We start from the raw sequence: 11,858 nt of genomic DNA, 5'->3' as shown, positions 1-11,858 counted from the left end.
TGCTTATAATCGAAACGCAGCAGTGTACGTTAGTTGTTGTAATCTCCATTAATCATTCTTACTGGCTAGTTTGGGATTTGTTCGATTTGTAATTGCACTTGTTCAGTGTGAAATGTTTGCTCTAATCTTACTTCCTGGCTTGGAGTTTCACACTTTGTCTCCTCCAATAAACTCTTATGTACAATTAACAACAGATTAAATAAACTAATAATGTTTGCTGTTCGTAAAAGTGCACTGGTTGCAATAAATATAAATCGCTACTGGGAATGTTTCGACTGATCAATTTTTCAAATGATGCTCACTTTCTTGTTCGAAACGATCTATGGCTGATTGTCGGTGAAAACTTCAAGAGAGAGTTAAGAAATCAACGGTGAAATCGCGAAAGTGTCTTTTAGAAGGAATCGTACGGAGATCTTTCAATTGTATGTTTCTTAAAAATTCACGCTAACTGCAACAGCACCTTACTTTATCTAGTTAACAGAACGAATCTAAGTATATACTGACGGGAAAACTGGGACCATGGTTTCAATAACTTAAGAGATAGATAATGGAATTAATACAATGAGATTCAACATCACTGATGTGATTAGCTATGCGCTAAACTTATGCAGAAGATTCAGAGTATTGCTTTTCAAGTTTAATCCTAGTAAGTAGACTCCATTAGTTGCGCTTACAAGTGTTCTAATAGTGTGATTGTGAGTGGCGGAAGGCACGATGGGCCCTTCTTTAAAACTTAGTGCCGCTTCATGTGAAGCGACAGGTGATCCGAACGGCTAAAGGAACGTGTGCACAGCTTGCAGCGGAACGGCTTGAGGCCGGTGTGCTTCCGGTAGTGTCGCGTCAACTCGTCGGACCGAGCGAAGCGCCACACGCAGCCCTCCCAGGTGCAGATGTATGGCTTTTCACCTGCGGGAAATAAAAGAGGAGAAAAATACATTAGAATGCTTGATTGTCTAATATCACTGTGTTACAAATAATTATACTTTATCTAAGACACTTTCAAAGGGAATTACAGAGTTTATGTTGATCCTTCGACCTTGACGCTTGCTCCTACGGGGGCGGGCGACGAGTGCAGGATGAAACATGTCGTGCGTTGTTCGCACAGTGAAATGAAAAAGCGCCGCGGATCGTTAGTTGTGTTTGATTTATTGATCGCGTCGCTTGCTCTTGCGTGGGCCAGTGATGAACGCTTGTTCGGCGTGTCATGCGATTACCGAATTATATCACGAATATTATTTTATGGATCGCATCACCAAACATTGGTGACTCCCAGATCTCTACCTTATCCCACTAACCCAACACCCTCTCCATGACAACTGTGGAGATGCAGAGGTATACTCGGTCTCTAGTAACAACGGTTGTCTAACTAACATTCCTTCCCTTCCCCGATGACCGTAAGGATGTTGCCGGCGCCATTATTGACTTATAAAATTCTCGATTTGTGCACATTGAAAAATGGAAAGCTAATCCCAAGGATAATTCATCAAATCTCTGTACAACTTCGATTGTTCTGGTCAGTCACTGAAAGTAGTGACCAATTATGTGCTAAGCATACTGCTGTAGATGACCGTTCTTACGTATAGATTGTACCGAATGTAGAGGACGTATATCCTCAAGACTATGTTAAGTCACCTAATGAAGGCTCAAAAGACGTGTGCCAAACGGAGCCACGTGTGAAGAAGTGAAGAAATACGATTTTATAGCTCTGGATGGAAAGCAAAGTTTTCTGTATGTGTGATAATGAGAAAATGTATGAGTTTAGTGAAAGAAAGAGTGGATGAGTAAGGTAGAGAGTTTATAAGATGTAATAAATTCGTAAATCAACTCTTTCAGCTGCAGGATTGACAGAAACTTATCTGCGAATTCAAGGTTGTTATGCGGAGTAAATATTTAACTCAAAATTCACTACAGAAATCTTCACACGATTTGACATTTCTTTGGACTTAGTTTGCAAAATCAAATTTGATACATCGCAAATTGAGTTTTAGAACCACCAACATATTTGCCACTTGCACCTAAGAACCAGTTATCCGGAATAACCCAGTATGTGACACAGTCATCAGAAACCTCTTGAACTACTTTTCTTTTAACTTGATTTGCAAATTCATGAAGTTTGATGTGTCACAAGATAGATCTCAAAACCGCCAATATAATGGCCATTGATTTGGGAATTTATGAAGTTCGATGTTGCCAGCTAGGTTTCAGAACCGACAGTTTAGTGACCATTTCCCCCAGGGAACAGAGAATTCGGAACAATCCGACTTGTGGTCAAGTCATTCAAATACATTTGAACCACCTTTTGACTTGATTTGCAAATTCATGAAAATTGATATATCGCAAGCCAGGTTTCAGATTCGCCAATATAATGGCCACTTCCACCAGTGCACCGGTATTCGGAACAACCCAGCATGTGGACAAGTCATTCAAAAATGGTCGAACTATTTTGTTAAGAATTGATTTGCTAAATCATGTCGCAAGCCATGGACTCGAAATTAAAGTGGTTACTGTTTCTTCAAGTGAGATTACTTCAGTACTCCCTGTGATGAATCCAACATTACGGTAAAGTTCTAATCGATGACCGCGGTTCCAAAAATTAGAAGAAATTTCGTTAGGAATTCCTTCAAAATTTTCCTCGGAAATTTCTTCTTAGGCTCCTGCAATAATTTCTACAGGCAATCTTCCAGGAAATTTTTTTAGAGGTTCTTCCAGGGATTTCTTCAGAAACCCCTCCAAGAACTTATCCAAAGAATTCTCAAAAAACTTCTTCGAGAAAAGATTTTCTGGAAAATTATCTAAAAAAAAATTCGCGTACGAAGCTTTGGTGGAATTTCTATTCTTTTTACGATTTTCTAAGAATTTCTATAGGAATTCTTGAAGGAACCTCCAGAGAATTTTTGGAGGCCTAGAATGCATCTCTGGAGAAATTTCAAGGGGAATCCCTGGAGAAATCCTTAGAATTATTCATGTAGCAATTTTTCTGGAGGACTCCCTGGGAGAATTTGTAAAGGAATCCCTTGAGGTATCGCTATAAAAATTCGTAAAATTATTTCTTGTAGAACTGTTGTTGATGAATTTCTAGTGAAATCTCCCGTAGTATTCGTGATAAAATTCCTGAAGTGATTTTTGAAGGAAATCTCAGAACTACTTCCCCGAGTAATCTCGAGAGGACTACTTGACTAAATTCGTAAGAAATTACTGGAGAAATATTTGAAATAATCTTCAAAAAATTGAAAATCTCTGCAATAATTCCTGGAAAAGTTTACTGAAGAATCCTTGGCAAAATTCCTGGAGAAATCCCAATAAAAATTTTACTCGAGGAAGCACTGAAGACATTCCGACAGAAAGTTCTGGCGAAATCCCTGCAAAATTTTCAGGAAAAATCATTCACGAAATGCGACGCGAGATAAGACATAACGCTTATAGTTCTTACTAACGTCAAAAAGTTTTAAAATTACCCTTCTGTCGACCGGTTCGGGCGCGATGTAGCACATCTACGAGACAATGTCCGAGTCGGATTTTTATTAGCTCATGAATATAAGTTAAATTATGTCTTATTTTCTTGTGGAATTGATGCTAAAATGCCCGAATAAATTCCAGGAAAAATCAATTGAATCACCACCATCACTTATGATGAAATTCCTTGTAAAATGTCAGGATTCAAATTTTGGAAATACGTACACGAACTTCTAGACTAGTCACTAATGGAATGCTTAAATCATTTCAGGAGAACTTTCTGAGAGATTCACTAATCAATAACACTGCGGAACACGTTTTTGTCTCAAGCACCAAAATACCACTATTTACTTAATTAAGAGTTGCTGAATCCATTGCCGTTTTCAAAAATATCATAGCACGTCTAGTTTTCCAGATATTGGCTGTAGAAAATACCAAATTTGACCAAATTTGCATGCAAGTTTTCCAACTTGTACGGCAATTTATTTGCTTGATTTGCCACAGAATTCAAACTTCATGTATATAACAACACTTATAAACAAAATTCATAATACTATCGATGCTCAAAAGTTATTTTTTTATGGTTTAGAAAAGTATTGTATTTTGCCGTATAAGAGAAACGAAGTATTTTCTATGGAGAATGCCAGCATGTTAAAATAAATCGATTTTATCTAAATTTAATCATGAAATTTCAACCAAATTATATGTGTAATGAAAGTTAAAGATCTATTTTGCATGTTTGGTGGATTAGATCAGTAAAAAGTTTGATAAAACATACTTTAAATTTTATGTAAACATCAATGAAACCAGTGTTTTATCCAACTTTGGCGACCTGTATCTAAAAGTTGTGAGGTGCTAGAACATTTCTGAAAACGGGATCAGATTCAGCAATCCCTAATCTACTAGAGACACATAATTTAATATATTTTTTACTGCACTCTCTACTCAAGGGTAGTTGGTCAAAAGATCATCATGATTACCATATAATCATAGGGTAGGGGACTAAAATTTTTGAAAATCAGAGCACTTGGTTTATTGAAATTTTTAGAGCGCACTTATAATAGAGTGATTAAAAGAGACGAACTTATCAAACGCGAAAAGCCACGTTAGTAGAGATAAATAATAATACAGTGGATAACAAGAAATAAATTAGGGTTTTTTAATAACCATAAAAAACAATGTGGTGTCATTTTTTAAAACTATTGGGACTTATTAGTGTCAAAATCATGCAAAAAATGTGGGATCGTGACGGACTTTGAATTCAGGTTGGCGGTGCTATAAAATTGTTACCCGTTATGTGGCGTAGTTGGTTACAGCATCCTGTATAGCATACTGAGCAGTCGTGGGATCAAAGTCAACCAGAACAAATCTAATATTATTCATAATTTTGCATGTCTCCTTCTTTCTGGCGTTACGTCTTAATTAGTTGAAGTGTGTTAATTAGTGAAAATGTTCCCTGGCGGCTATTTGGGTCCCTTTTGCATCTCAATTTATACAACTTGACACTTCAGCGTTGATTTTTTATTTGGGCTTCCGTCAGTGGCGTAGGTAGAATTTTGCGGGCCCGGTGCGGAGATAGATTTAGGGGCCCCTCAAGTAGAGGTTCAAATTCACCAATACGATAGCGTAGCCATGGTGTAGCCGACACTGGCCGATCTGGAATAAATCATGCGGCTTTTGCGCCACTCCGTGAGGAGACCGCACGACAAGTCTAATGTTGCCCGGTTGAGACTCGTTCAGGGCGAGTCCATTCAAAATCTTCCAAGAAAATTGGGATCGAGCCAGTGTGCCTACTAACTAGACCAAAACTAGGTACTTTACCCTACACAACCAACATAACTTCTCAATTACAAATCTACGTCTCCAAAGAGCGGTGAGAGATCACCCGTACCTAAAGGCAATGCAACATTAACATGTGACGTTGCACGCTATGCTCTCATCATTGGCAGCTTCAACTACCTCCCGCCAGAGGCGCAACCAAAGTGGAAGAGACAAATTGAAACAAAGTCAAATTCCAACACGCGGAAGACATTCAACGAAAAGGACACGCACCGAAACAACGTGGAACTAGAATCTTTCTCCAAACTATTAGTTGTGTAATAATTTTGTCTTGGGCTTCACATCTTTTATTCAAAACAACACATTTAACGTATAATGAAAAAAAAAAAAAACGAATCATTTAATGACGGATAATTATCACATGCATGTATCTATTTCAATTAACTATCGTCCTAGTCTTCTATGTGCGTTTTTTTGTTCTACTACCTAACTAATCCTGCTCTCCTGTGCTCGTGCTAGTGTGTATTCCTCTCATTCATTCTCATCTCATGCAGGTTTTCCTCGACTATACCGGCAGACGAACAAAATGCTTGGCACACGGGTGACTAATAGAAATTTGGTTGGGTGGTCATTCAAAAATTACGTGCGCACGTTTATAGCATATCGCACCCAACCTTAAAATTTCATGGACGCGCCTCGAGGCGACTTGGCAGTCCAATCAAAGTACACGACCTTTGGTCGGCAAAAAAAATCCTCCGCGGCGTCCTCACCGGACGCCGCCCTTCACAATGAAAAAAGCAACGGACTCACCGATAACTGCAGGCGCTGGTATTGGTTATCTACGGTAGCGGTGGATGATGGCGATCGTTTGCTGTTGGTGGTTCTGCGCTCTTGGTCCTAGCGCGCGCGGACCACGGCGGTGAAAGTGACCTTTGGACCCGCGGTCGACGATCCACGTGGATTTGGATGGAAGATGGGCTCGTAGTTGGCTTGAGTCCTTCTTGGGCGGCACTTGGCAGCCGCGGTTGACTACGAAGCGATTTGGTGACGGATCGCCTCCTTCCTGACGGAATGACGGTTGTCAGGGACTTTCGTTCCGAAGATGGCAATGTCGCGGTCGCGGACGTTGTTCTTGCGGTTGACGGCTGTTACACAAAGGAATTAGCACAATGCACGGAATTTGGGAACGGGACGGACACACTGAGCACATACCTGTATTCTGGTGAAGGAAACGCACAAACTTGCCTACAACGCACAACTTGGAAGTTCTAACTATTAAACTAGGGACTAGAACAAAGAAAATAATCTGGATAAAGGACACTATAACCACGTTGCTTAATTTTTCTCTTACAAATTCAAGGACACGATCACGATCACCCGCGACACTTCCACTTTGGTTGACGGTTCGGACGAAATTGAATCGAAGCCGTGACCCTCAGATTAGGGAAGATGACCTCGTTCGAGTCCAGCGGAAGCTCTAAATGTCCCACGAGCTTCTTCGAAATAGTTCGGTAATTAAGAAGAATACGCTGGCCGATCGCTCAGGTTTCGCGTTCGGCCGCGACCTTTTCTCTCTCGACTTTCTCCGAAGATTCCGAATGAAACTTGACCTTCGGAGCTAATTTTCAGGGCCGAATATGTTTCTTAATAACGTCCGTAACCAAGATGTCGGCAAATTTGTGTTGTTGATCGGTATACTTTACGGCGCAGTGTTGATCATAAGATTAGATCACTTTGAGTGATATTATATAATATATTTTAATCAACTTTTTAGTTTACATGGAGCAAAGGCTACAATGGTTTCCGCCAAAAAGTAGTTTTTGATGATACGTCTTGTGGAAGCAAACAAATATAAATATGAAGTAATTGCTTCAGAAGTTTGTATATGTTTATGTTTAAAAGCATATTTAAAGATGTTCTTTGGTTATTTTTCTGTGTGTTATACGATATTTAGTGAATAATATCATTACGGTCATTATTAGTTGAACTCTCCGAAAACTGGGAGAAATCACTGGATAAATTCCTGAAATTCTAGTATTGCGCAAATACCTGGAAAATTCTTGGTTGCGCTTTCGTATGCAGATATAGAATGAAATCAAGATTAAATGTGAGTTAATATTGCTGAGACATTTTGAAAGACCAAGAGAAAACAGTGAGACGGTTTCAACGAGAAATACTCCAGTTTGATTTTATTGTTGATGTTATTTAATGACAAAGTCTCTGCGGAACTCTTAGAGGTATACTAAGTGATTATCTATATTAATAAAAATGAAATGGTGTTTGTATGTCACGAAATGGCTCACGAACGGGGCAATGGATTTGAATGATTCTTCCTTCATTTTGTTCGTCAAGGGTTCCGACGTGTTTGTGTGTATAAAAGCTCCAGGAAGTTCACCGGGAAAGTAGGAAAAACGGGACTGAACGGAACTGTCATTTTGTATGAGACAGTTCATAGCGGTTTTCAACAGCCTACTTGATGGCAAGACGAAGTTTGCCGGGACCACTAGTTTTGAAATAAACATTAAAAAACGTGCTGAGATTCTTTTGAAGTGAGAATATTTTCCTGGAAAATGAGAATTCTTGGATGTTTTAAGAAACTCCTTGTAAAAAAGAAATAGTTTAGAAGAATACTTGAAAAACAAAATTGCTGGTAGAATTGTTTAGGATTTTTTGGGGAAATTACTGCATTTATCGCTTGTAGAACTCCTTCACAAATCCAAGAAGGGCTCTTTAGAAAAACTGAAAGAATAATTCAAAAGGATTTCTAATTATCTGATGGATTATATATTTGAAATAAGTAGTAAAACTCGTGGAAGAATCTCTAGAGTTATTGGTAAAGAAATACTTGAGAAAACCATGGAATTTCTCGACCAAGGGTACGCCAAGCAATCTCTTTTATGGTTTATAGCAGAAAATGTTTAGAGGTCTCCCCAGTGGAATTCTTGGTAGAAACCTTTATATATTGCTAGAATGATTACTGTACAAATTCTTGAAGAATCCTTGAAAAAATCCGGAATTTCTGTGACATTTTCTTCAAAAACCCTTAATGAAGTGACGAGGTCTAACGCTCAAAGCTCTTTTAGAAATTACTAGGAAAAATCTGGTGGCATTACACAGAATATATTGTTGAGTTTCTACATGAAAGTGCTGGAAAAAGTTCCCTGGATTTACTGCTAATGTTGATTAAGAAGAAATCAAGTTAAAATTTCTTCCAAAAACCCTGTCCTAATCTTGGAAGTATTTTTCCGGTTTTGTCAGCGAAATGTTGGAGGAATCTCTTGAAACGCTTAATGAAAAAAATGGTGATCATTTAGCAATGGTCTTAAACCAATTTCAACAAATCATTGGTATACTTTATGACAGAAACGCTGGAGAAATACTTGTAGCTATCTCTAAATGATTGATTTTGAAATAAGGCTGATACAATTTTTTTTTCTCACGTCACTGCTGCCCATAATTGCATATTTGTAACATTCGACAAAAGAAGGCATTGAGTAAATGGAATACTAAGAAGGCATTTCATGGCAGTATGGAAAAAAATCTAAAATTTCTAAAAATTACCAAGAACTTGAAAGTGCTTAAATTTTGTACAGCTAATATAGCATATTGGCTGAATAGTCATTTAATATTTCAGATAGAAATTTCATTGCTGCTACATTACGAGACCCATACTGCCGTGAATCGCAAGTCAGTTCCATATACTTAAATCAGAATGCCGATCTCAGCTGTGCAGATCTCGGTTAAAGTTCGTTTGCTGACATCTCAGCAAATGTGACGTTTGATGTCAGCGGCATCCAAAGGTGCTGCTATAAACAAACTTGATTTTTTGCTGACATATCAGTTGAAATTCAGTTGCTGACCGCTCGGCAGTGCGGATCTCGGCAAAAGAATGAATATTAACCGAGCTCAACTGAGTGTGCATCTGTTAAAAATTAAGCTTTGAGAAAATGGGCTGTGAAATTTCCAAACTCGTTCTCCATACAAATGTTCAATGTTACAAGAGAGTATAATAGGTATTAAATTTTTTCTTTGATTTACGTTGGATGTACTTCTTCTCGGGCTACCATAAAGCTGAGAGTAAAAAAAAAAAACATGTATATAAGAGACGATATTTGAACTCGAGCACTTTTAGCCGATCGCAACGCCATGGGTGGCGAGAATTTGAAACACCCATTTTTAACGGATCGCGAAACAGATCACATCACTCCGATCCTAAAAATAGGCAGTATAGCCAATGGTTCAGAGAAAAAAGATTTGCTATTTTTAGATGTATGTTATTTTTAGATTGTATGTGTGACCTTGGAACCCCACGATTTTCGCGAAGGCCAAGAATTGAAGGCCATCTTATTTTGCCAAATTAGCGTTCTTTCTCGATTCGATCGGCGTAGTGAACGGACGTAGTCCCCAAAAACCTAGTGGAAGATATAGTTAGAAAAACTTTGTGTTAGCCAGTCGATAGTAAATTTGTGAGTTGTACCTGTGAATCCAAAGAAACCAATAATTAATGTTCATTGTAATTTTCTGTAGAAATCGAGAGTATTGTCTAGTGGTTGAGACCGTGATTATAGGCCCAAGTGAGCCAAGTCTATTGAGCTAGTCAAGTGAGTGTGGAATTCTAGAGTCTCGTTGTGTAACCTAATTGTTCTATGTTCTATGTTAGATTCATACCAAGCTCTAAAATTTCCTACCACTTTTGGAAATAGTACAGCGAAATTCGCTCGAGGTCAAGGTAATTGAAGTCAGAACACAATTTGTTAATCAATATGACCTAATTTGTGCTAATTTGTTTTCACTTGAAGGACCAAATATCCTTCAAGTGAAGGTGTTTCGTCCGGGTAGGTGTAGGGAGTTACGCACGCCGCGTGACTTCTGGGCAGGTCCGAAGACCCGACCGCTTGTAGCTGGTCTCGTGGCGGGTTAGTGATCCAGCCCCAGCGCATCTACGGGCCATCGGAAGTCGCCACTACTTCCGGGGTGCTAATCGGTCGCCAATTGCCGGTTCCACTCCATTGTTGGCCTCGAAGCGACACTCGCGAGTGAATTCAGCGGGCCCGCCATCAAGCAAAAACACCGTGTACACGTGTGGTTCTAGACGGCAAGCCATCATAGCCGAGGCACGAACCACTGACAGCACAGGAGCAACAGGTCGATCGTCATCGGCCAATCGCAGCGGAAAAACGCACAGGTCAGAATATCTCCTTAGGCTAATTAACAAATTATAACTATTACTCTACCCCGACAAGTGTAACAAACGGGAATATCCCATTCTAGAATAATAAATTGTTTAAGTAGAGGGACAGTAGTACGGTAGCTACCGGTAGAAGAATTCAGTGAGAGTTATTTTTAAACACTGAGAGTCGGTAAAGCAGAACCCCGACAATAGGTTGTGCAAGTTTGACCCTTTTAATACCGAAATAAAAATTTATGCGAAAATTCACGACTGTCGAAAGAGGAGAGAAATTTTGATAATTTGAGTTCGTTGCGTAAATTAAATTTCACAGTGGTTCCCCATTGATTATCCCGTCTAAAATTAAGATTTGGAGCTAGTGGTGTGGAGCGAATCGCCGGTTCGGTTGTAACTTTCGTTTTTGAAGAACTCGCCTTGAGAGTCTCGCCGGGTACACAAATCTCGCCTCTTCGCATGCAAGTGGAACTTGAAGCTTGCTTGGCGCTTAAGCGAAGTGGTTAATCCAACCGATTCGGGTTCGAATCTAGTCGCCCGTTACAAAACTCCAGAGAATTGGAACATGTTAAAATCTTAATGAAACTTTCACAATTTGCTTTTCACTACGATATCTTCCCGAGAAAAATATAAAGATGAACAAAACATGGTTCATTTTTGTGTTACACGATGCGGAAATCTGTAGTGGGACAGATATGCGGTTACTTTTCGTTATGGGACAATTTGACTTGCTGTTTTTTCCTATTTTTCCGAACAAATCTTATTATCTTATTAATGCAGCTGAAAGAGCATTGGAAGACTGAACTCAGCTCAATCTTGACGAAAATGCAGATGGGACTGACTTGCGATTCACGGCAGACTTCTTCTTCTTTGTGACATTACGTCCCAACTGGGACAAAACCTGCTTCTCAGATTAATGTTCTTATGAGCACTTCCACAGTTATTAACTGAGAGCTTTCTTTGCCGATTGACCATTTTTGCATGAGTATATCGTGTGGCAGGTACGGCACACTGCGTCCCTCAAAAAATTGAAAATTTTGAAGGGAAGATAAAAAGGTTTGTTGGAAGAAAAAAATAAGGTTAACATTTGAAGTCCGCACGTGGCCGCTAAGTGGTCCCCCAACGGTCCTGAAGGTATTAGGTGTAGATGACCCCGTGTGTAAGATCGAGCTCGTTGCTCTAGTGCACGCAGCATGAGTACGAAAAGCAATCAGTAAAAAATTTTCCTGTGCGCGTTGATAATGAGCATATAAGTTTGTTTTCTTTTGAATGATTTAAATATTACGTAGCGCAAAATTTGCCAATGTTAGATCCCCTCTCGTAACAGCTTTTGTATGAAAAATTTAAAATTTGTGTATGGGCCATAACACTACGGAAGACCCCCTCCCTCCCCTGTTGCGTTACGTAATATTTGAACGATCTCTTTGTAGTTCTGATTTTTATA

General features: G+C 39.2%; 1 protein-coding gene across 1 annotated transcript in view; it reads right to left on the bottom strand.

The window, feature by feature from the left end:
* Positions 1-227: 227 nt before the first annotated feature.
* The window catches only part of LOC5565493 (Krueppel-like factor 12), a 212,191-nt gene continuing 200,560 nt past the window's right edge, over positions 228-11,858 (bottom strand). The window contains exon 5 of the mRNA XM_021850794.1: positions 228-906. Coding sequence (XP_021706486.1) covers positions 734-906 — 173 coding nt within the window. The 3' untranslated portion in view covers positions 228-733. The remainder of the gene's footprint in view (positions 907-11,858) is intronic.

The sequence above is a fragment of the Aedes aegypti genome, chromosome 3 (assembly GCF_002204515.2).
Source record: "Aedes aegypti strain LVP_AGWG chromosome 3, AaegL5.0 Primary Assembly, whole genome shotgun sequence".
NCBI classification, from domain to species: domain Eukaryota; kingdom Metazoa; phylum Arthropoda; class Insecta; order Diptera; family Culicidae; genus Aedes; species Aedes aegypti.
The sequence above is the reverse complement of the archived record's forward strand: the minus strand, read 5'-3'. Positions and strand labels throughout refer to the sequence as shown.